At 57.5% G+C, this 25,050-nt stretch overlaps 1 protein-coding gene across 3 annotated transcripts in view; it reads left to right on the top strand.

The window, feature by feature from the left end:
- Positions 1-24,925, top strand: part of Ccdc85c (coiled-coil domain containing 85C) — a 73,135-nt gene extending 48,210 nt beyond the window's left edge. The window contains exons 2-6 of one of the 3 annotated variants that reach the window (XR_003735892.2): positions 5,451-5,524; positions 16,293-16,400; positions 20,520-20,616; positions 21,169-21,267; positions 22,009-24,925. Coding sequence is in view for 2 of the 3 variants with exons in the window: in XM_028882100.2 (XP_028737933.1) it covers positions 5,451-5,524; positions 16,293-16,400; positions 20,520-20,608; positions 21,162-21,267; positions 22,009-22,098 (467 nt within the window). In the remaining variant the exon portion in view is untranslated. Of the gene's footprint in view, positions 1-5,450; positions 5,525-10,529; positions 10,569-16,292; positions 16,401-20,519; positions 20,617-21,161; positions 21,268-22,008 lie in introns of those variants that run through there. The other 2 variants (XM_028882100.2, XM_028882099.2) reach the window with 2 other exon arrangements.
- Positions 24,926-25,050: the final 125 nt, after the last annotated feature.

The following is a 25,050-nucleotide window of genomic DNA, read 5'->3' as shown; positions in this document are numbered from 1 at the left end:
AGGGTTTCTCTGTGTAGCTTTGCGCCTTTCTTGGAACTCGCTTGTAGTCCAGCTGCTCGACTACAGAATCCCTGCTCTGCTCCATGCTGATTAAGCGTGCCCACCCCCCCCTCTCAGACTTTGCATTCCCAAGACTTCTACCCCACAGAGGCTGTTCAGCATTTGCTTGCTTTCCCCTAGTGATGGGGAGCTTGTCCCCTCTCTAGTAGCCTGAGTTGTTGTGAAACTTGGTAGTTCTTCTAAGTGGGCTTGTATAAGCAGAGCAGCCTGGGGCTGGCGAGGGAGATGTGCAGGGGCTCCGGCAGCGGAAGAGCAGGACACTCAGGAGCAGGTAGCTTCCCAGACCTGGCATGTGGGCATCAGCTACCCGGAATGCCAGCCCAGGACCATCTGCTGTTGAGTAGGATGAGTACCGCAGGAAGCGTGGTCAGGGTGGCCTTTGCTGCCATATGGAGCCCGGGATGAGGAAGGGCTGCCCAGGGAAGAGGGGGCTGCAGCTATACCCTGGTGTTTGCAGGGTTAGCTACCTGTTCCCAGGCCCCGTGGCCACCTCTCTACCTCCCGGGGCCCCAGTTCCTTTACCTGTAAGCTGGGGGTGTGTAACAATGAGGAGTAGGGACTGGGTGTCTACGACGCACATAGCTGGCACTCCATAAGCCCATGTGGTCATTGTTGGTGCTTGCCTGAAAGGTCACGTCTGATGGTGACCCTGGTGCTTGGAGCTTCTGTAGCTGGGGTCCCCAAGAGGGAGGAGGGTCTGGGGCCTGTCCTCACTGGCCCTGTCCTGTCTGCATGACTGGTTATTTCTGTGCCTGGTTGCTGTACCCTGTAAAGGGGACGGCGCCTCCCTACGCAGTGTAAGGTCTGAGGGAACCAGTGACAAGGGTGGATTTGCACGCGCTAGGAAGCAAGCATCCGGTAAAGGAAGTGGGGAACGCAGGCAGAAGCTGTGGTCACTCTGTGGTAACAGGGTAGGGATGTTCACCCCCCTAGACCTGCCCCGGTTACTTTCCATGACCCCCTCTGGCTGTGTGTTGTGGGGGTTTGTCCCAGTGCAAAGATGTGTCGGGTTTTTTTCAGGCTTTCTGTTGCACACTTGTTACCTGCCAGATTTATGTGGAGACTGACTCTTTACCCTACGCAGTCAAGTCCAGGGCTGGGAGGGAGAAAGGAAGGGTGAACGAACCTGCTCCGGAGAGGCCTCCTTCCCACTTTCTCTTCAGCTGCAGTAGGCCCTGCTGGCTTTCTGCCCACCTCCTCAGGCCCTCAGAGCTTCTGAGCTTCCCTCCCGCCCCCCATCCACTCTCTGAGTGGATGCTCCCTCCCTTCCCCTCAGAGCCCTTGGTGCATGGGCTGACTGACTTCACTGCCCTTTAACTGGCTTCTTCTTCTGTCTCTTGCTTCTCTCCTTCCCTCCCCAGGCTTCCTGGGGTAGATAACCCTAGCGAACCCCCTGGACCCCATTCCTTCCCTTGAGGACTCCTTTGGAGACTCAGCTGAGTTAGGCAGTAGCGGGAAGCCTTTGCTGCCCCGTGGAGTCACTGCCGAGGGTCCTCCTTCCTTAGGTGCCAGCTGCTGGGTCCTCTGGAGGCCACTGCTCCTGAGAAGCCCTCTGTGGCCACCCGCTGCCGCTGCTGCCAGCGGGAGCCCATGGCCTCAGGGCCAGGAGGAGAAGGCTGCTGAGGAGGTGTAGGGAGACGTGTGGACCACGTGACCTAGCCTCTCCTCATGGGCTTTGTGGCCTGAAGGTCATCTGCAGGACAAGCCCAGGGCTCTTCAGACTGGGCCAGAACAGTGCCCACCAGGAGGTCTTCCCACAGGCTCCCTAGGGAGCAGAGGATGCCAGAGGAGGGAGAAGCAGGGGCTGGTGTCTGCTTCCAGGAATCGAGCTGTACAGGAGCTGGACCATGGCCCTCCCAGAACTGGACTGATGGGTGCCAAGAGGCTTGGGTGGGTCCCAGAGCATACCTTAGCCAGCTCATCACAGGCCTCTCCTGGGATCACTTCCTTCCTTCTGCCTACACGCAGCTTAGCTGGGAAGTGGTGTGTTCTCTCCCTTGTGGCCTGGCCTTCATTACTGCAGGCCTTGGGATTAATTTAATTACCTGCTCATCTCCTGGAGCCTGGGAGGCACCTGATGAGCTCATGAGTGTGTTTTAGGGCCAGTGAGAAACAGGAGCCTCTTCTCAGGGACCTGGTGTCCAGCCCTCCAGCCCCAGCCTGGAAGGGCCCCTTTCCTCCTTCCTCTCTGCCCCGACCCACGAGGGACCCAGCCTGGCATGTAGGGAATCTAGTTTGGGGAATGGGTAGGAACAGGGTCACAGGGAACTCAAAGTTGAGTGACTGGTGTGTGTGTTTGGGGGGGGGGAGGTGAGGGGGGGGCTAAGAGTCGGGAATTTAATCGACTCTTCTAATTTAAAAGGAAGATCTCTTTTTGTTCTAGAATTATTTGAAAATTGACCGGAAATAGCATGTTAAAAAAAAAAAAAAAATCACATGTTCCTCATGCCAGCCACACCACTGACTGAAAGGGTGTAAATGCTGAATGCTGGAGGCTTCTTGCCTGCCCATCAGGAATCCACGGCGGGAGCTGGATGGGCAACACGCTTACTTTCTGAATGGTTCTGCGGCTGTAAAGGATGATGCACCAGTTAACACCTTCACCTGGTGCTGTTTGATAGATCTTCCTCTGGGCTGCTGACCATGCCTAGGAGCTGTGTGTGTGTGTGTGTGTGTGTGTGTGTGTGTGTGTGTGTGAGAGAGAGAGAGAGAGAGAGAGAGAGAGAGAGAGAGAGAGAGATTGCATGTGTGTGTGAGAGAGAGAGAGAGATTGCATGTGTGTGTTTGCAGCCATGCCAGGGAATTTTATGTAGCAGGGAATCCAGAAGAGAGGTATGTAGGAATGCTCATCCCTCTCTGTGAGTAAGCAAGCTCCTCTCCAAAGCTCTGCCCGGGGTGGTCCCAAAGGCTGATTTTTTTTTTTTTTTTTTTTTTTAAAACTCGGAGTTTCTTATAGTTTAGGCTGGCTTCAAGCTCTCTGTGTATTCAAGAATGACCTTGCTCTCTTGATCTCCCACCATCAGTTGGGATGACAGGCGTGTGCCACCACACACGGTCTGTGCGGTGCTGGGGATCGAACCCAGGGCCTCATGCATGGTAGGCAAGCACTCTACCGAGTGAGTCACGTCCCCAGCCCTCCTGGGGGGGGGGTCCTTTGGAATGTACCTGACTGACGGCTGCACAGCTGGTGTCCCAGAAAGACTGCTCCTTGACAGGATGTAGGACACAAAGATCCGGGGAGTTGCATTTGTACCCCGTTTCCCTTTCCACTCTTAGACCCAGCATTCCTTGACGGTGGAGCCTTTTCCCCTTAAGCCCGTGTGTGGCGTCAATGCAGGTGTTGCTCTTGGGCATTGAGTGACAGGTGAGAACACTGGGGCGTCTTCAGCTGCAGCCTCTGTGGCTGGCCAGGGTCCTCATCCGGGCTTTAACATCAGGGCCGGAGTGGAGAGACTGGTGTGGTCCGGCGTCCTGGGTTGTTTGCACCACATCTCCTGTGTGTGAGGGACCTAGGCCTCAACTTCTTAGAAACTCAGAGCTCTCTCTAGCTCTTGTGTGGCGCTGCGTAACGAGGCTGGGTCCCGCGGCAGCAATTACCCCCTTGGAGCCACCCTGTGCCTGGTACTGTTGCCATTCCCGAGGATGGGCTGGCCAGGCCTTAGCAGAGAGCTGCCCTCCTCTCCTCCTCTATAAAGGGCTCTGCATTCCTAAGAGGTGACTGTTGGGAACGAGGGGGAGGGAAGCTCTTGATGTTTTTGTTCCCCAGCCCTGAGTGGGCTGGGCCTTGCTCCCTGCACCCCTGTTCGCACATCTTTCCCTATCCTGGACTGTACCAGATGTTCTGCTGGGCCCTGTGGACCCAGGCCGAGTGGGTAGGAGGGGCTCCTGAGGGTCCTTTAGGCCCTGCCGGGGAACAAAGTGTCCCTCAGCAGGCATGTCAGGGTTCACCTGTGTGGGCTTAGGCATCCTGGGGACTTAAGTTCCTGATGGGCAGCAATTGGCTCCACATCTGTTCCTCATTAGAGCCCGTGGCTCGGGGTGGAGGAGAGGATCAAGATACCAACGTGAGACATGAGGACATCAGAGGTGGGCTCATCATGCTGGCCTTGGGCTGGAGTGGACAGATGTCTCATTGTTCCCATGGTTGATGTGGTATGCCTGTCCTGCCCTGTCCACAGCAGATCCTAAGCTCCTTCTGTCCACCTAGGAATTATAGAAGCCCATGGAGTTTATTCCCCAGCTCCAAGTCCCCTGAGGTGGATTCAATAGCCGGCTTTGGTCAGAGATTCTGCTGCCCTGTGCCTTCTGAGGTTAAGGGTTAGAGTGTGAAGTACCTGGGGGATCCTGCATCTTTTGGGTGACTCACTGGGCAGATGGACAGAGTCCCAGCTGGCCACTTAGCCTCGTGGCCTTGAACAAGAGGTACCAAGTCTGTCTTGTGGGTGACTCTGTGGCTGTGAGGGGTCCCATCCCGTCAGCCTTACAGGGTGCTTGAGACAGACCCTGTGGCCCCCATTTCCTGTTTGTCTACTTTCCTTTCTGTTCCTGAATCCAAGCCAGGTGCCCTCCGCTGCAGCCTAGGCTGGTGACCGTGGGTCTGCCACTCTGCTCTCCTGGGGAAGCAGACCCGGGGCTGTGGGGTCATCAGAGATGGGAACAGCAGAATGGGGGTGGGGTGGTGTGCAGTGAGATTTGTGTCTGTTTTTCCAATGGGATAAAAAAAGCAGGGGCAGTGTGGTAAGGGATGTGTTATAAGTGGGGTTGTCTGGGTCCCATGATTGATGATTGAGGAAGTCCTCACAACCTCACAAGTGTCCTCCTTTGGGGTGGGGTGGGGAAGGGAGGAGAGAGAGAGAGAGAGAGAGAGAGAGAGAACAGGCCTATGGTAGTGGGCTTCTTTTTTCTACTTTTGTTTCGCTTGAAGCCCTGAACCCTTAACTCATTGGGTAGGGCTGCTGCTGCCCACATTCAGGGTGGGTTCCTGTTTATACATCAGTCATCTCTGGAAACATCCACATTGACAAGCCCCCATCTCCTAGGCATCTCTCCCTCCCGTGAAGCTGACTGTCGAGATTTAGGATCACATTTGCCACGCTAATGTCCTCAGTTTCCCCACTACATAGTAGAGAGGGGCCTCCTGGACTTTGGGCCCTGGGGTGGGCTGACTCTACTTGTAGATATTATGCCAACTACTTTTGAACCCGAAACTTCTTGGAAGCAGAAGGGATCACCCCCGGGACATGTAGGCCGGGGAACACATCACATCATCATCTTTCTGGAAACCAGATTTCAGGGACCACATGGAGGGAGTGCCAGGGTAGGGTGGGGTCTGCCCATGGGGTGAGTCCGCTGGTGGCTAACACACCCTCTTCTTCCTCTCTGTCCCTCAGATCCCTCATCCACCTACATCAGGCCCCTGGAGACCAAGGTGAAGCTATTGGAGGGTGACAAGCTCCCCCCACAGGTAAGTGGATTATGGGGGTACTGGCTCCTGTGCCCCAGTGGCCACTGTTTTGGAAGCTGGCCCACCTCCAGCTTCTCTGGGGCTCCCGTAGCTTCCACCCTACCCCTTCGGTCTCTCCAGCTGTATCCTCAGAAAGCCTGATCACAGGCCTGATCCTCGCTCTGATCCAGGCTCTAGGGTGGCCAGGGCTCGCCAGCCATGCTGACTGCTGCTTGCTGCCCCAGTGTGTGCATGCGGGCGTCCCGTGGCTGGCACTGGGCCCACAGAGATGAGGGTCACATAACGGGTGAAGAAAATGGTCCACTTTATCCCTCCGACAGACCCATATGGCACCCCCGTCCCCTGCTAGCCAGTTCCTCACTAGGTCTACCTTCCTGCCTCCCAGGCCCAGCCTTGCTCCCATAGACAACTGGGGTGGTGGATCTGTGCAGGAGAACATTAGGATGGCGGGAGCGGGACTTGGTGACCACGGAAAGGTGTCTGATGAAAGGGTGTCGAGCCTCTTGTGGACTGTGACTGGACATGGAGGAGCCAAACATGTCTGCTGTTGGTGGGGATGGCAGAGGGCCTGGTGATGAGAGGTTATGGTACGCTCTGATTAGAGTGCCTGGGCCCAGCTAGCTTGGCAAGTCCCTCCGGTCCCTCCAGCCGATGCCACTCACCCCTGGCTTACGCTTAGCCTCTCCTTCCTCTCTTACTGAGACCTGCTGCTCCATAAGTGACTCTCCTTGGCTGAAACAGCCTTAGAAATAGCTCAGATGCCTGCTGGCCCTGTTGCCAGGTGACCTGCTGAGCTTGATGCCCACTGCCCTGCGTAGGAAGACCGTGACCTCCTCTGCCCACTGGTGGCGGTTGGGAGGCTCACATCCCAGGAGTGAATTTAGTCCCACAGTGTAACCGCCGTAGGCCGCCCTGCTGGACTGGTCTGGACTGGTCTCACCTGGTGGGGCAGATGTCCCTGGACCCCAGCGCCCACTGGGAGCCCGCCCTGCATGTGGTTGCTAGTGGGGCTGGGGGAGCAGTGAGTGGTGCCAGCCGTACTGGGTGAAGGGCAGCACCTGCTGAAGGTTCACGTCCAGCCCGGAGGGAAGGGAGTTCTTCCCTCCTGTGGGCCAGGCCGCTGCTTTGCTGAGGGAACCTGTGTTTTGTGGGCAGCGTCAGCCTCAGGCAGCCTCAGGCTGGCCTTCGTTCCTGTGGAGAGGCAGGCGAGGAGCGCTTTTGCAAGTTCGGGATGCTGCTCCAGCTATCATTTCCACAGGAAGTGTGCTCCACGGCCTAATCAGAGGACAACTCATGCTCCTGTTTCTGCAGAGATTGGGGCTGGGCTTGAACTTTTGTCTCTGGGAACCTGTGCCCCAGGTTCAAGCCATGGACCTGTACTACCGGTGAATGCTACCGAGGAGTAGCAGCCCCTCTCTCCCTCCTCCCTCCCTCCCTGGCAGTGGCCAGCCCTGTCCCTGTGTCTCTCCATTCTGACCCTCCCATGTGCACACCCTGAGGTGTGTCTGCACTTGCTCCGAGCCTCCTTGGCCCTGGGCTGTCATCTGTCTTTGGCAAATACTCTCCTGTCACGTTCCTTCCTGTGGATTCCTGTCCTTCCTCTCATCTGACTGCCAGCTGCTTGAGGAATGGGTGGCTGGCCGGGCCTCAGTGGCCTCATCCGCACGCCTCTGACACCTGGCGTGATTGAGCTGGGTGCGTGAGCCAGGGCAGCCTCCAGCCGCTCCCCACCCAGTCTCCTAGGCCCAGAAGGGAGCGGATCCTCACCCAGGTGCTGCCGGAAGGCTGCCTTAACTAAGCACAGTTGCTCGGACAGGTAGCAGGAGCACTGTCGTCTGTACAGGCCACCGTGCTGTGGCTCAGGTGGGGGGGAATGTTTGGGGATCTTGAGGAAGGAGGTGGCGGCGGCAATGGCAGGACAGTTGCTGTCCCACTCCACAGCCTCTGGGCTCTGGTGAGTGGATTTTCATGATTCTGTCAGGAAATCATATGCAACCGAAACCCCCAGCTCCTCGCAAAGCAGAGAAATTGCCCACTGGCGAGAAGCAGGAATGAGGAATATTGTCAGCAATATCGTAAGGTGATGTGTCCTTGGGGTTGGAGTGGGCGGCCAGAGAGTCTCCACCGACTCCTACCCCCAACTTCTCCCTCTCCCCCTCCCCCACAGCCTCTATTTAACTCCGAAATAGCTTTAATTAAAAATGTGCCAGGGTGGTTCACAGGCTAAATTACCGTAGTGCAGTTCATATTTTCTTTCTCGTGTTGGCTTTAAAATTTCATCAACACAGCTGCTTCCTCCGAGATGATTCATCCCAGGACTCCACGCACATTATTTTTCCTGCAGATTCTCTGTGCCCAGCCGGGACCCGGGGTGGGGGCGCTGTAATAGACGCTGGGGCCTCCAGTTAGCCCCCTGCTGGTCTGATAAATGAAGCCTCCAGAACCGCCCTGAAGCCGGCCTCACAAAAGAGCAAGCGACCCTGGTGCTCTCTCACTGAGGCCAGCGGGACCCGCTGTGGCTGCAGCTGCGGCTGGGGCCCTGGAGGGAGGCTGTAGTCCAGCCCCACGGCTGGGAATCACCCCTGCCCTCCTCTGTTCCGAAACCTCCATGCTCTCCCACACGGTGCCGGGTACCACGGTGATTTACACCAGACGCAGGTAGAGAAATTGAAGCCAGGATGGGGGAGTGCTTCCTGGCATGGAGGCCCTATTAATTTACGTGGACTGCTGAGTTCCACACACAAGAGCCGGTGCTGGGGGAGAGCACAGGCTACCAAACTTAGTCTCTGCCCACGAGAGCTGAAAGCTGAAGATCAGGGTGCTAACAGGTTTATCCTGAGACCTCCCCTGGCTTGTTGATGGCACATCCCTGTGTTCCCCCCTACTTTTCTGTCTTGGACCTAATTTGTCTCTTTCACAAGGACACCAGTCACCTTGCATGAGGGCCCACCCTCGTGAGCGTACTTGAACTCACCTCTATGACGGCCTCCATCATCTTAAGGCTAGGACTGGGGGTTAGGACTTAACCACGAGTGGAGGGGCAGTTTGGCATACAGTGTGGCACTGGCCTCCTGTGAACCCCCAGGAAGTGGGTTTGGGCACTGGGTGGGTCTGAGTTCCAGCCATTTCTGTCCCCTTGTTAACCTGTGGCTTCAGGCCAAGCTCTTTGCCTTTCGTGCCTTAGTTTCCTCCCTGTAAGTCAAGAATGGCGGTGTCACCAAGCAGAGTGCCTGGTGTGGCCCCGGCAGCACTCCTGGGTGGGCAGTCCTTGTCTGTCTGTCTGTCTCTCTTTCATTGTCCCAAGTGCCCCGACTGTGCTGTCTTGGCCAATAGCCTCGCCCCCCTGTCCCTGCATGAAGTGTTACTCTGGTTTTGGAACAGGCCTATGGTTAGGAACCATGTACCACCACCCAAGTTCCTTTGTTGAAGCCTTCTTTTTGTTTCTCACATTCCTGAGCAGGGTGGGGCTGCCCCCATCCGTGTGTGTGTCCCTCTAAACTCATTGCTCCCACTGCCTCTTTTTTATTTACTTATTTTTTGTTTTTTCAAGACAGGGTTTCTATGTGTAACAGCCCTAGCTGTCCTGGAACACGCTTTGTAGACCAGGCTGGCCTCGAACTCACAGAAATCCACTTGCATCTGCCTCTCAAGTGCCGGGGTTAAAGGCGTGCGCCACCACCGCCCGACTTCTCGCTGCCTTTTTATGGGTGACAGTTCAGCTGGCTGGTGTCTGCCATGGTGCACTGACTTCTCACCCAGCTCGGGGAACTTCTGTTCTGCCCCCATGATGTCTGGGCTGCCACCTTGTCCCCCTGCCTGAGCAGTACTGTGCCATGGCTCTGGAGGGCTTGAAGTGCTGTTTGGCAAGGACCTGAGTCTTTCTGGCTGCACCTTGCCAGGGACACTGTTGTCCAGCCTCAGCAGAAGGGCAGAGAATCCAGGTGCCCGGTGGGGGTCTAAGCATCTTGCTCTCTGCTTCAGCAGTGAAGGCTTAGGGAACATCTACCAGGAGTCCATGCTGAGCAGAGCCTGAAGATGGCTCACCAGCGCCACCTATCTGCGGGAGGACACTGGGCAGCTGCTGTGACCTCCCTTTGCCTCAGTTTGCTTATCTGTAAAACAAGGCCACTAATTTACCTGCCATGCATGCCACTCAGAGAGTTAAAAGGCAGCTGTGGAAAACACAGATGTTGGCCAGCTTGTAGTGAGGGCCATGTTGGGAGCCACTCTACTGACTACAGGGTATGTCTAGCAAGCAGAGGCCCAGGGAGTTGGTAAGCTGTTCGGACTTACCTGTCTACAGTGGGCTTTTCATACTGTGAGTCTGCATCCCTCCAGATGGCTCCCCCCTGGCCTATCTCTCTCTTATCTCTCTTATCTCAGTGAACCAACAGAGGACCTGAAAGGGTGTGATAGTCCCGGTGTTGAGGGGGATCTGGCTGTCCTGTGAGTGAGCCACTCTGTCTGTCCCAGGCCTCGTGGTCCCGGTGATCCCTCTGCCAGCTTTGACAGCGGGATGTGAAGTATGAAACTGGCTGGGGGTTAGGGGAGGTGGTGCCAGCTGGGTTGTGGTGACTTTTCTATCTGATCTAGTGCTAAGGGAAAGAAGTCTCAGGGCCCCCAGCCGAAGCGGCTGCCCCTTTGTTCCTAACGGCCTGCAAACGAGTTCTCTGAAGACTGGAGAGAAAGAAAGCAGATCCAGTTGGCATGTCTGGGTGTCTCCCAGGCCTCTCGGAGTTGGCTGGGGCCTTGGGGGTGCCCCTAGGCCCTTCAGGAGGCTGTTTTCCCTAGAAAGGTATTTGAGCTTTGGGCTGGGGCCCTGTGTTCAGTCCACCCGTCGTCTCAAACATTGAGTGGCTTTCCAGCATCCTCCATCCTGGCCCCGAGTGTGGTAAAACTGCCCGGCACAGCTGAGGTCTCATGGCTCGAGCCGGTCCCTGTCCCAGGAAAGGGACTGGGCCGATGGCACAGGCTGGCAGGGTGATGCTGTCTTCTTTCCTTCCAGCTGCCCCGCCCCTACGGCCGCCAGAGAAGCCGGCTCCAGGTAGAGCTGCTGGGGGGGAGGGGTGTGCAGTGGCTCCGAGGGGCGAGGGGCAGGAGGGCTGCTACGCTCTGTGTGCTGTGTCTGCTGTGCCTCCTCCTCCTCCTCTCCCGTCCTGGGAGCTGCCCGCCTCCAGAATGTGCTAGTCCTGCCTTTAGGTGCCCTTTGAGACCTGCCCCTTCCGAGCTGGCGTTAATTCCTGCTTTGCAGTCTCACAGGAGCGAGCCCTGCAGTGGTATTCCTTGGCCAGCCTTTCTCACTGGCCTGCCGTTGGATGTCCCGAGGCAGGAGGAGCCTGTGTGTTGGTGGGAATGTCATATCCTTCTTCCGACACCCCCCTCATCCTTCTCCCAACACCCCCCACCACCCCAGTTCTGCATCGAGACACTTGGAGTGCAGGGTTGGAGGATGCTACACCAGTAAGTGGTGGAGCCAAGGAGGGGCCGACACCTGTGTCTTCCAGGAGTCACAGGATCAAATCTCAGCCCCTGGGCATGGGGCGGGGACTGCACAGAATGCTCGGTCCTTTGGGCCTGTGTGGTAGCTGTGTGGGAGGCTCCCTGGAAGATGCCTCTCCCAAGCTTTCAGGCCTTCAGTGACTCTGCCCCCATCTCCTTCCCTCAGTTCTGAGCTGCCTGTCCCAGAATTCCTGTCCTGGAGGCCTTACACCACCCTGGTCCAAGCTCCAAGTTCTGTAGACACACGGGCCTGGTGGCTTTTTGTTGAAGGGACAGTCCTGCTCATTGCTGGATGTTTGGAAGTCTCCTTGGCTGGTGCTCACCACAACAGTTGTGACAACCAAAGATATCTCAGACATCTCCAGGTGTCCCCAGGGGTAGCGTCATACCACTTGAGAACCATTGATCAATAGCGGCATGCCTGCATGCTGGGCCCTGGGCCTGCCTGGGGCTGCCTGGCCATACCAGCCAGGTCCTTACAAAGTGCCCAGGTTCCACATCAGCTGACAGCTCAATGGAGTGCTGTGCGTACCCGGCCCCCAAGCCCTCCTGCTCTGTCTGTGTGGTCTGAACTCACCGACTGGCGCAATGCGTGGCCTGAAGTGCCCGCAGGCGCTGGCAGAGGCCAGTCGTCTTTGGAGACTGCTGCTCTTGTCTCCTTCCTCTGCCTGTGAGCTCCCACTGTGGGAATTCCACCCGACACAGGTGACAGTCTGGATTCTTGTGGGCTTTGCTGTGGATTAGGCCCACCGAGCTCAGGTTAGTCTGTGGCCCTGCCTGCCCCTGGTAGAAGAACAGCTTCCTAGAGGCCCTGTGTTCTGCCTACCCTGCAGCCCTCTCCCTGCAGCCCTCCCTCTTGCAGCCCTCTCCTCTGCAGTCCTCCCTCTGCAGCCCTCCCTCTGCAGTCTCCTCCCTCTGCAGTCCTCCCTCTGCAGTCCCTCCCTCTGCAGTCCTCCCTCTGCAGTCCCTCCCTCTGCAGTCCTCCCCTCTGCAGCCTCCCCTGCAGCCCTCCCTCCTGCAGTCCTCCCTCTCTGCAGTCCTCCCCTGCAGTCCTCCCTCTGCAGCCCTCCCTCTGCAGTCCCTCCCCTGCAGTCCTCCCTCTGCAGCCCTCCCTCTGCAGTCCTCCCTCTGCAGCCCTCCCTCTGCAGTCATCCTCCCTCTGCAGTCCTCCCTCTGCAGCCCTCCCTCTGCAGTCCTCCCTCTGCAGTCCTCCCTCTGCAGTCCTCCCTCTGCAGTCGTCCTCCCTCTGCAGCCCTCCCCCTGCAGTCCTCCCCCGCAGTCCCCCCCCCCCCCCCCGCCCCCCCCCGCCCTCCCCCGCAGTCCTCCCCTGCAGTCCTCCCTCTGCAGTCATCCTCCTCTGCAGCCTCCCTCTGCAGTCCTCCCTCTGCAGTCGTCCTCCCTCTGCAGTCCTCCCTCTGCAGCCCTCCCTCTGCAGTCCTCCCTCTGCAGTCCTCCCTCTGCAGCCCTCCCTCTGCAGCCCTCCCTCTGCAGTCGTCCTCCCTCTGCAGCCCTCCCTCTGCAGCCCTCCCTCTGCAGTCGTCCTCCCTCTGCAGCCCTCCCTCTGCAGTCCTCCCTCCCTCGCAGTCTCCTCCCTCTGCAGTCCCTCCCTCCTGCAGCCTCCCTCCCCCCCCTGCAGTCCCCCCCTGCAGCCCCCCCTGCAGCCCTCCCCCTGCAGTCCTCCCTCTGCAGCCCTCCCTCTGCAGTCCTCCCTCCGCAGTCCTCCCTGGGTTTCCAGCCTGGCCAGTGAGCTGGTGAGCTGTTTGTTTTCCTGGGCGGAGTGACGCTTTCAGGCTGCCGAAGCTGCAAGTGTATTATTCAGACTAACCCAGACCACTAATTACGCTCTGGTGACCCAGTCCCACAGCCCTTCCTCCGTATGGCCAAAGACAACAGAGGAAGGCCATCAGCCCTGGGAGGCAGGCCTGTGGGTGGGAATAGGGGAGGTAGAAAGTGGTGCCTGAGCTCCCTGTGGACCCCCACCCCCAGCCTGGTAGGACCTGCGCACATCCCCGGCAGGGGCAGTGACAACACCCGCAGCAGTGAGGTTCTCCCACCTCCAGGATAGAAGCAGGCTCTTTCTCAGCTGCAGTGAAAAGTGGCCCCTTCAAGGGAGCTCTGGGGGCAGAGCTACCCCGGGCTCTGGCCATGCTTCCCCGTGTGGTCCCGCAGGAGCTCAACTTCTCCTGGATGTGTTCAGTGTTCTGGAGGCTGCCAGGGAAGGAGGAGTCTGCAGGGGACCCCACCCCCTGTGAAAAGCCCAGCCCCCCACACCAGTTGCAGGGCAAGTCCAGGCTCTAGGGTCCTTGGTGGTCCCCGGAGTTCTTTTCCTGGTTGTTCCTGAGTCAGCGTGAGGCTCTCTGGACCTTCAGGTCTGGGTGACCTCTGCAGGCAGGCCCCTGGGTTAGCACACAGAATCCCACTTGTGAATGCATGAGCGCTGCCTGAAGATGGCACACTTCAGGGAATGAAAGTCTGGAGTCGGGAGCCAGGAGCCATGCTCCCTCTAGCATGGCCCAGGCAGGGGTCCCTGGCACAGCCTCTGGCCACTCACCTTGCCCAGCACGGAATCTCGGGTGGACGGGCCGTGGGGTTGGCAGCCTCCTTTTCTCTGCATCTGTCCTCCCTTTTCTGTTCAGTGACCCCCCCCCCCCAACCCCCGCCCCCGCCCCAGGGTTTCTCCAGCATGGTTCCAGTGAGGCTCCTTCCCCCAAGGCTCCTATTCCTGGGGATCGGAAGGCAGTGGAGTCTGGCGGTATCAAGGCCCAGCTGGGTCCAGTGGGATAGCCAAAGGTCACATGCCAAGGCTTTACCAGAGACTGAAGGGGTGGCATTAAGTGATGGTCCTTGACTCTGGGGTCTCATTGCAAAGGGAGCCTGCAGCCTCCGGGGTCTCCTCACTCCTAGGTCAGAATCCTCAGAAGTGTTAGGAATGGGCAAAAAGGGGTGTGACGGCCTTGTGTGTTGGGAAAAGGGGGAGGAACGCACAGTTAGCCACTACAACTGCAGGGACTTGTGAGCTTTGCTCCAGCCGGGAGAGGACTCAGGGAGACTCAGCCTCCCCATCTGGGATGTCAGAGCAGGCGGACTTCCTGGAAGGCCCTTAGCTCAACTGTGGCAAATGTTCTGCACCTCAAGGGGTCTGCAGCCTCTGCCTCCCCTCCGAGATGAAAACGTGAATTTCGTTCTGCCCAGGGATCTGGCGGCAACTAGCAGTGTTTTTAATTTGGACTTAAGTGCGGCAGTGGTTACTCATTTGATGCGTCATTAGTCACATTGCCCCTTAATGAGAGATTGTGTGTGTGCGCGTTTTCCCTTGCCTGGCTCTGTGGCTTGCTAATAAAGTCCTGAGCACATGCAAATATTTATAGATTCTCACCCAAGTAAGCGTGGGGAGTTGTATGCTGCTAATTGGAAACCCCCACCCCACCCAAGGACATCACTCAGGAAGCTGTGGGGCTTAGGGCATGGGGGTTGGTGGGAAGGAGGCCTTAGCACACTACAGTGTTTTCAGTTACAGTACTTGACTGCTCAGGAGCCTGACTGAGGGCCAGAGAAGCTGTGGGAGGGGAGGCCCAGCCCAAACACAATCTTGTATGTGGGTCAGGACAGGACAGGACAGGATGGGCTCTGCCATCCTGGCCCTGGGCTGCCGGAAAAGAGCCCAGGCTACAATCTGTTGACATTCCTGGTTCTGTGGCCAAGTGGGATGTCACTGTGTGCTCTCTGTTGGGCTGGTAACCTGCCCTTGGTATCTTTATTTTGTCCACTAGTCATGTCAAGGTGCCAGGGTTGTCTTTATGTCCCCATAGAACAGCATTGGCGGGCAAGGTCCCATGAGGACCGTGGGTGGGTTTATGTGTGGGCACTCTGAGCTCATGAATGTATTCTCAGAAGGTATTCTCTGCTGGAGAGTGTTTTATGGTCATAGAGAAGAGCTAACTGTGGTTTAGTTTAGGGTTTTGAGTGGAGCTGGGGTGAACCCTCAGGGAGGTATGACGGCCGTGGAAGGGCCACTCATGGTGGGGTTAAGGAGTGCTGGGTATAGTTGGAGACGGTCTCTTTTCTTGAGACCTGGTCTTAGGGCACTCCACTAGATCTGGCCTTGGTGTCAGGGAGAATTGCTTTTCGGTGGTCTTTAGTGCCTTGGGGCGGCCTACACAAATCCATGGTCAGGGTACCCACCACGGTTCCGCTTGACCTTTCACAAGGTCTTTTGGGAGACGTCTCTGCAGATGGTGCTGCTGGGGCCGTGCCTAGTGTAAGAGCCATGTGGTGTTACCTCAGGAGGCTTCTGGGTACCCACATGAGTTTGGGTCATACCCAAGGCTGAGGAAACGGCCCCCAACCCTCTGCACCTGCCCCCTGGCCTTTGGACAAGCGCCCCCCAACAGATCCCTGTACACCCCTCATTGCCCCGTTGGCAGACTTCTTTTCCGACTTGACTCTCAGCTCTCCAGGTTGGGGGTGTCATGGTGGGGGAGTGGCCATCCCAGCTTCGTGTCTGGTGGTCTGGACACTTCTGGTAGTTGGGTGGTGGGAGGCCTGAGAAATGGGGGCTAGGCCCTCTGACTGGCAGAAGGCCAGCAGTGGAATGTGGGGTTCCCTCCCAGGCGGGATGAGCAGGCTGCTGGGTGGGAGGAGGGACCCCTTATGTCTGGGCTGCTGCACAGCCTGCCCCCTCCTCTCAGCCAGCCTGGCCCCCTCCCCTCCGGTTTATCCGGGGGAACTCAGCAGTCTGCTGATTTATGGACATTCCTCTGCAGTTGTTATCTACCGCGGGGCTCCCTCCTTCCCTTTGAAGTCTGGGTGGCTTAGGAAGGAAGGCTGTCTTCTGTGGGGCTGGACCAAGCCTTGTCCACCATGAGGTTTCCCTGGACCTTGGGGACTCTGGCTCCAGGTCTTGGGTCACTAGCCTGGTTGACAGAGATTTTTTTTTCTTTTTTTTATCTTAGGGGAGCTACTTAGGCGCACACGCGTTGTCCATCTTCCCTCCTTATTCCCATTGCCCTTTGAGGTGGAGTCAGAGGGCCAACACCCAGACCTGCTTTGCGGGTGTGTGGGTGTGTGGGGGCTCCTCTGACTGATGGCAGAGGCAACCTGTGAACTGTGATAAGGTATACAGGAGGTTGTGCTTGAGCAGACAGGCTGCTGCGCAAGACGGCAACACGCTTATTAAGAGTGGTGCCTGAGTTAGGGCAAGGTCTCGGTGTGAGGGGCCTTGATCCATCAGCCATCCCTGGACCTAACTCTGTCTTCCTTTCCCTTGCAGCAGGCAGGCCCTGGAGAGTTCCGGACACTACGGAAAGGCTTCTCTCCATACCACTCGGAATCCCAGCTCGCGTCCCTGCCGCCCTCCTACCAGGAAGTCCTGCAGAACGTAAGTGTCCCCACCAAAGGTCCCCAGTGTTCCTAGTCCAGAACCTTTAGAATTGTTGCCTTGGGCTCCAGAGGAGGCAGAGCTGAGACAGGCTGGTTACAGCCCAGGGGACGTGGGTGGTCTAGGGCACAGTTGTGTCTAGGGCAGCTGTGGGCAAAAGCCTGGGCTTGGACTGCCAGCCCCCGAGTGACCTTCTTACTCTCTACCCTCCTGGGGAAGGGACCCTGGGCCTCTACATCCTTGGAGCCTCATGGGGACCCAATGAGGAGGTGAGAAGTGAAGCCTTGGGTAGGTGACGTTGCTAGACTTTAAGGGCGGCGTCTGATGGCCATGGCAGGGGGCTGTCAGTCTGACCACTGTATTCTGCAGTGTTCTTGCATCTGTAGCAGAGAGAGGAAGCCTGCTGGCCTGATATTTAGGGGTGGGGTGCATACCCAGGCTTTGGAGCTGAGGGATGAAGCCTCTTAAGTTAATGGGCTCTGTACTGGGACCGCCACAGGCCTCCAGGGTTATCCGCTACGTGCTCACCTGGGCTCCGCCCTGCCTTGGATGGGGAGCAGGTGACTGCTTGGAGCCAGCTCTCAGGAAGTGACCATTTCTGGGTCACACTCTGGGCAGGCATGTCTGTCACCCCTGTGCGACTCGAGAGAGAGGTGTGGGATCCCTTGCAGTTTGCCATTCTCCCCTCTGCATGGGACAGCGAGGGAGCACCCCTGGGGAGTCCCTGTGGCTGGTCACACACTGGACACCTGTGTACTAGCCTCTTCCAGTATGGGCATCTGGAGGGACTTCCTGGACAGTGTGTGGGTCCAGCTCCGGCTCTGTCTTCCCCCCATGATGACCAACAAGGTCCACCTTGGCTTCTCTGTGGCCTCGGTGGGTCACAGCACTGGCACAAGAGGACTCGTGTTACCCCCCCCCCCCCCCCATAACTATCCTCTGTGGTTTCTCTTCTGAAGCCTGGCTGCCTTCTCCACCTGTTGACACTGTGCAGATAGCCAAGCCCACAGACTGCACGTAATTCAAATATTTATCCAGGAGCCCCGTGGCCGAATGATGCTCTGATTGCTTCATGATGAAGGGCTCAGAGCACCAAGCGATGCCGCCCTGGGGCCGGCTCCTCAGGCGTTCCTTCTTGTGGCCCTCCTGCATCCTGCTTTCCTCCTCCATTCCCGTGCCGGAGAACAGCATGCTGAATGGTGTGAACGGAGGACTTGGAAATCACCTGCACCCGTGAGGTGGAGCGCTGGCTCTGGCTCTGGGTCAGCCTGCCAGGTGCCAGCGTGCCTCTCACAGCCTCTAGAGGACACGCCCCAGGCTCCAACGGTGCTGACCGAAGGCTAGCGGAGTGAGGGGAAGGTTCTGGAAGGCTTCATGGTGGAAGCCATGGGAGGGGATCCTGTGTCTCACCCCACAAGAGGGGCTGTCACACTGCTTTGGGGAGGAGGAAGTGGTCCTTCCGGGGCTGTCGTAGATTACAGGGCCGCATGGGCAAGGGCATACTGGTGTCCAAATGGGCCTGGAGGTCAGGGGGTCAGTGTGGGTTGTGGATCAGGGGATATTTCTGTTCCATGTTCAGTTCTGTGAACTGAAGACCTTCAAATCACCTTCCCTGTTTAAGATAGTAAGCCAAGAGGCAGAGGGCCAGGGGGAGCTGAGGTGACAGGCAGCTTTTGGGTTGGAATGCCCCGTGGATGCCAGCCAGAGCAGTTACTGAAGCTACTCAAGGCAAGGGGTAAAGGCTCAAAGGTCAAGGCTATGGACCTGACTGGTCACCTTGGCCCTCAGCACTGGTACTGCCAGGTAGGTCACTGCCTCCTCCATACTGGGGCCAGCCTCCTTAAGATGCACAGGGCTTGGGGTTGGGGATTTAGCTCAGTGGTAGAGTGCTTGCCTAGCAAGTGCAAGGCCCTGGGTTCGGTCCTCAGCTCTGGGGGGTGGGGGGTGGGGAGATGCACAGGGCTCAACAGGACAAGGTCAAACGTGGAAAGTCCCCAGATAAAAAGGGAGGGACTTTCCCCCCCTTCCCTGCCACCAGCCTAGGGAGGAAGTGGTTTGTAATCCCAGCATCCTGACAGGAGCACTCAGGCTTGGACAGGCATCTTGGGAAAAGCTGGTCTCTACGCTCTGGGTATCAACTCTGGGGTGGCAGAGACCCGAGCTCCAGGTTTAGACCTATGTACACCAGCTGACTCAGGCAAGCTCACAGTCCTCGTCTGTGAGATGGGTTTATGTAATCACGCTGGATTGATGTGCCCAGGGCAGGTGCTTGGTGAGGGCCCGAGTGATGCGAACCCAGTGCATCAGTCAGTCACTCTCGATCAGTCATTAACTGTGGGGTAGTGGCCGTTACCCTTTTCAGAGCCCCGGGTCCTGCCCTCCTGACACCCACGGCTTGGGTGACTTGAGCCAGGAGGGCTGGACGGCACAGCAGTCTGTCCACCCGTCCTCCGCATTTCTTTTGCTGCTGCTTCCTGGAGGGGCCCGCAGCAGTCAGTGAGAAAAACCGGACAGATGAGAAAGTAGGCCGGTGGCATCGGGCCGAATTGGGATATAAGGTCTTCCCTGGGACAGGGTGGCAGTACCCACAGGGAGGGGTGTGGGCACCGCTCACCCAGGATGAGGTGCTAGGACCTCTTTATTCATTTGACTGGCACCCTCTACTGGCCAGTGAGGGAAGTGTGACTTCTGCTCCAGTCCATCCTATCTTGGGCTGCAGCCCTGTGGGTTAATACATCCCCGACCACTCACTTTCCCTATCCGGTTTTCCTATTTACCAGTTAGACAGCCTGGGTAGAGTTAAAGACACACCCACTGGGCATTCCCCAGGGTTTTGCATGCTTCCTAGGACATAAGACCCTTTCTCTTATCCAAGGAAGGAAACTGAGGCTCATAGCAGGCTAAGGCATGAATCAAGTGCCAGTTAAAGGGACCGTGGCCAACGTTGGCTTTCCTAGATCCTAAGCCCCGTTGGGGCAGAGTCCCATGCCCATGCTGGCACTGGTTGGTGAAAACAGGAGCAGGTCAGCCTATGAGGTCCTGGGGATCATCCATGCCAGGTGGCCAGAGAGACATGGGCTTGGTGGACAGGCTGTCAGTGGAAGGCTCTGGGCAAAAGGAAAACCACAAGGCCCCTCCTGGGATTATGTGATGGTCTAGTAGAATGGCCACGGCTGGACAGGAGTCAACTCTCTTGGCTTAGCTTCCCCGATTGCTGGGAGGAGCTTTCAGGCTCCATGTCTTGCAGAGGGCATAGCTGTGTCTTCAGGCTGATCCCCAGGTGCCAGGGTATAGCCATCTAGTGCTCGGGTTGCAGGGCACACTCCCTCACCGCTTGCTCCTGGGGCACTTCTTGGAGTTTTCTTATTGCCCTGTGGTCCATAATTATAGCCCAAGGCAGGAGCCCTCCCCTTGCTAGTGGCCAGCAGGAGGGAGGGAAGCCAGAGGGAGGCTGGGTCCCGTACTCTAGCAGACCTTCAGCTTCTGACAGGCAGGGTCCCCTCCTGGCCCAGCCTGGTCTGTCTTCCACTCCTTCCTTTGAACACGTGGCTGGCGGCTGGGTCACTGCCCAGGTGGCCAGGGCAAGGGTGAGAGCAGGACTTGGGAGGGTTGAGTGCGCTTTGGACTTGGATAGGGGGGTTTGAGTCCAGCCCTTCCTTCATCAGCCTGCTGAGTAACATGAATCTCTGGCTCTCTTGAGATGCCCATGCTTCATCTGAAGAACAGTATACGGGGTTCCCCACCCCCCATACAGGGTCTTCTCCCCCCACCCCCATATAGGGTCTTCAACCCCCCACACATACAGGGTCTTTCCCCTCACATACAGAGTCCCCCCCACACATACAGAGCCCCTCCCTCCACATACCTTTGGCTCTGCGAGTCACCAGGCAGTCTACAGAAGAGGTGGTGTGACCAAGAAGCATGGGGACTAGCCAGGTGGAGAGAGCCCCAGGATGCCCAGCTCTCACCCATGCTTCTTCTCCAACTCCCTCAACGCCTCCCCCCCCCACCATTTCCTCTTGTCTGGATATTAGCTCCATGTAACCCAGGCTGGCGTCCCCGCAGTGACCGGCATCTGGGACCCGGCCAGGGGGCTCACATGTGCCGTTCTCTCCACAGGGCCCAGCCTGCCCTGTCCCCGAGCTGCCTTCACCCCCTTCCGCCGTCTACAGTTCCGCGGGACAGAAGCCCGAGGCTGTTGTGCACTGCCATGAAGGTAAAACGCGCTCGAGCACACAGTGGGACCATAGGATCATGGGACCATGGTCCCCACAGGTGCTCTGTCTCCAAGCTCAGGGCACTTGAACAGTGGCGGGTGGGGGACTGTTGCTCGGTGGTTGGAGCACCATGGGACTTGGGCAGGATGTGGTCCTGAGGTGTTGCCGCTGGGGAAACTCACATGGTACGGGAGGCCAAAGAGAGTGCCAGCTAGGGTGGGAGTGAGGCTAGACTCGAAGGTCCAGGCTAGCCTTGTGCCTCTAGATCCAAGCAGACGGGCTTCAGGAGACTGCCGTCCAGAGCGGGCTTGCGTACCTGAACCCAGTCGCACTCCAGGGCTCTCCTGGCTTCCTTTATATGTATATCATCTGCGTGGACTCCCAGTCTTAGTGGCTGCTAGCAGAGGCTGCCACGTCCCACATGGAGGGGTACAGGCTGCCACGTCCTTTTGTGGCTCTTGGAGCAAGTCCACCCCAAGTCCCTGTCCAACCTCCCTGGGTTCCTTAGTGGCTCTTTGCTGGCGGCATCCACCTGACACTTGTTTCTTCAGGTTCTGGAAGTACATGAGAACCTCGACCGGCAGCTTCAAGACAGCTGTGAAGAGGACCTGAGTGAGAAGGAGAAGGCCATCGTTCGAGAGATGTGCAATGTGAGGCACTTCCTGGGGCTGGGGCTGGGGCTTGGCCTGGGCCCTGGGGGTGTGGTCACCTGCTTTTCACTTGCTCAGCTATGACTGGGGGAAAGAGGACCAGCTCTGGGAATCCTGGCTTATTACCACTTACCATGCCTTCCCCTTGGGAGAGGCCTCTGACCTCTCACCGGATCTGTCCCTTCCCAGGAGTGCCATCCCTGGGACTCTAGCCAGAGCTTGAGCTCTAGGCTTCATCCCAAGTCTAGGGCCCTGGGTTTCTTTGCCAACTGGTGCCCCCTGGTGGCCTTGCAGTTAGTGTGCTCAGACCTGGCCATGCACGTGGAACACTGCCCGGTGGGAGAGCCTCACCTTCGACTCCCAACTGCCGCTTGCATCCCCATTGTACCCTCACAGAAGCCAGCAGGAAAGGGGTTTCCCGGGCTCTGAACCTGGGGTCTAGGTGGGGTGGGACGCCCTGAGGTGCACCTCATATTGTTTCCCGAGTCTGTGGACCCCAATGGACATCTGCAGAGATGAGCTCACACCTAGCAGTGGCCTGCTTGGGGATCAGGCAAAACTGTGACAGGGGGCAAAGGCCGAGTTTCAGCACCTCCACCTTCCTGCGGCCTCAGCTTTCTCTCCCAGCTCCATGGCTCTGCAGACGTGGGTGATTTTGCAGGGTGGTAAGGCAGTAGGTATGTGAGGCCAGTGGGTAGGGCTGGGTGAGCCCTCCACCTAACACCGTGTGCCTCCTCACAGGTGGTCTGGAGGAAACTGGGAGACGCAGCCAGCACCAAGCCCTCCATCCGGCAGCACCTGTCTGGTAACCAGTTCAAGGGGCCTTTGTAGGGCCGTTCCTCCATGGATGCGGACTGGCCCTGCTTGGAGTCCTGAGGCCCTAGACGTGGCAGAAACTCTGGCCCAGCACCGTCTTTCTCCGTGGTGAATTGTACATAGGACATGGCCCACCCTGGCTGCCCTGGCGTGACACTGACAGCCAGGCCTCCTCCACCTCCTGCCTCCCTCACCAGCAATCCTTGGGAAGACGATCAACAATGAGCTGTGTGCTGCAGCAGAGTGGCGGGGGGCGGGGGGGGGGGGGCAGCCTGGCCCCCTCTTTGAGCTCCATGTTCCATTATAGCAAGAAGCTTCTGAGACTCCTCCAGGCCCAGGGACTCTCGGGGGCTGTCCTGCGCTTGGTGGAAGTCCCTCATCAAGCCTTCCACCCTGGCTGTCCCTCACACTGGACAGAAGCCACCAGAGCCTGAACTATGACACAGGGGGCTCTTCGCTGCTACCCTGCCATAGCCAGGACCCCGGGTTGTGGAGCACTAGCTCCCACGTGTCCGTGGCTGGCTGGGAGCTCAGGGTTCTCTGCTGCCTGGGGGTCAGTACCTAGCCACCCTGGTGCCCGCTGCTGCTGCTTAGCGTTCACCCCTCTGGCAACGTCTCCCTGCCCATGCCAGGCTGAGCCGTCTCTTAGGTCTCCCCTGCGAGTTTCCTTTCTGGTTTACAGCAACATAGGAAGTCCTAGAGAGTGTCTGGGCTGGGCTCGGCGTTCTCTCTGGGCAGGAAGAACTGGGCCATGGTCCTCGGTCACTGTCGGTGTAGCCTCAACCCAGGTGCATCCTGGGTCACCATGGCTGGAGCAGCAGGAGTCGCCCCTGATGAGTTTTCCTTGAGAAGGAAGGGGCGTGACCTGGTTCTGGCTTTAATTTGCGGCGTGGCCTTCAGCAAGTCACTCAGCTTCTCTGGGCCCCTAGGAAAAAGCTGGGCTGAGGTTCCTTCTCGCTCTGCTCACTCTAGAAACCACCCCGCTCTGGTGGGCCTCTGTCCTCTCTCGCAGCTGATGAGCTCATACGGTGACCTCCTGGGAACGTGTTGGGGGGCAGAACAGTGGCTGGCCTGTTGGCCATGCTGTCTCCTCACGGGTCACCTCTCTGGGCCTCCTCTCCTCCCTGTATGTAGGGACCGGGGCGTTCAAATAAGTGCTTCCGTGTGCACGACCATGCCCCAAACGGTGATGCATGACTGACAGGGCTGTCTTCTAACCTGGCGTGAGGAAAACGAGGAGGTGGGTGCTTGAGTGACATGTGCAGACGACATCTCCACCTGGGGGAGGACCAGGCCACGTTGCTGGCATCACCCGTGTCACGTCTTTACTTCCTCACTCAATGGTACTCCGAGTCCCATGCAGCAAGCACTCGAGGCCAAAGAGCTTGTTCTCACCACAGGCAGGCCTCCTTCAGGCCCTGCCCACACCCTGTGGAGCAAAGGGGACAGGCCAAGGCGGCGGGTGGCACCCTTGCTCCCCTCGCAGCCAGGCCCCGTGACCTTGGGCTGATCCCACCACCCCTGCTGCCCTCACCCTTGGGTCCCACACTCTCAGGGGAAAGGCCCATGGCTCTTGGTGTGCCCAGGGAGTGCTGTGCAGGGGCTGTGGGGGAACAGGCCTACCACTCTGGCTATGGGACACCAGGCGAAGCTCTTTCTGGAAGAGCTGATGTATGGTCAAGTGATTAACTTGCTGGTACCCCACCTGCTGGCCCTGGTACTCAGTGACTTCTGCTAAGTGGGCTGCTGGCCAGGAAAGAGCCTTCCTGGTTTTCTGAGGCCAAGGAATCCCAGAATAACGCTGAGGTGTATGGGTCCACACAGGTGGGAGCCTCATCTGGGAGTCCCAGGCAGTCACATTTGTATCAGGATGGCTTAGCCACCACCACTGACACAAGCAATAAGTAAGGACTCCTGGGATCTGAAGACTGGTCAAGAAAGAAAAGCCTAGAAGCCACCTTTCCTTTCTGGAGAGGTGTGACCCCATCCCTAATGCTGCAGAGGCATCATGGGAATCCAAAGAACATTTCTTGGAGAACCCCTCTGTCTTTCCGCAGGGTGGTGAAAGCTATGCCCCAGCTTTCAGCACTGGCCTGGCTCTCTAGGACTGTCTGTGTCATATCTCAAACCTAACAGCCAGGAGGGGCTAGCAGCAAACCGGTGAGCCCTGGGCTGGGGAGGGTAGGTGGTCTTCTGGAACGCCCCCCGTTTCTGGAGCCTTAGCCTTTGCAATCCCGACTCTCCATCTCAAGCTCACAAGATGCTTGCACTGGCTCCACCTCCCACTGTGACGGAGGTCACCCAGCCCCACCCAGGTGGCCTCGCCTACCCTGGAGTCAGAATCTGCTGAGCACATTTTCATTCATGTTAAACAGCCACAAGCCAGTGTTTAAAGATAAAGTGACCTTTCATTTTTCTTTCTTGAAACTTGAGAGGGAGATACATACTACTGATTTTTTTTTTTTTTTTTAAAGAAACAAACTAAATGCATGGCTGCAGAGTGGCAGAGGTGTATATTTTCATACTGTGGGGGAGAGTGTGCTGCTTTTGGGAGGGACTGGAACGCCTGGTTCCTGGCCCTGGGCCAGTCTTCTATAGGAATTGGTGGTGGTAAGATCTGCAGCTGCCCCCTCCTGCCTGGCTGTGTACAGAGCTGGAGCCTGTGGACTTTGGCCGTTTCTACCTTCTATTGAACCACTTTAATTTGTGGAGAGAAAAAAATAGAACTTTTGATAGTGTGGTAAAAGCATTGATTTGAACTATTTTAGTAAAAGGAGTAACAAATAAGATGTGACAGTGTCTATTTGAACTAGATAATAAAGGCCTCTTTGTGAGCCTGCGAGCTGGGTGTGTAGTGCTTGTCTGTTGTGGCCGATGGCTGGCCTACAGTGCACACTGAAGACCACTTATGGTTATTCCCAAACCTGGAATGGGAGGGTATCCAAGCCTGATCCCTCTAGAAGCTTG

The sequence above is a fragment of the Peromyscus leucopus genome, chromosome 14, assembly GCF_004664715.2.
Source record: "Peromyscus leucopus breed LL Stock chromosome 14, UCI_PerLeu_2.1, whole genome shotgun sequence".
Taxonomy (NCBI): Eukaryota; Metazoa; Chordata; class Mammalia; order Rodentia; family Cricetidae; genus Peromyscus; species Peromyscus leucopus.
Note: the sequence above shows the minus strand (reverse complement) of the source record. Positions and strands in the feature narration are given on the sequence as shown.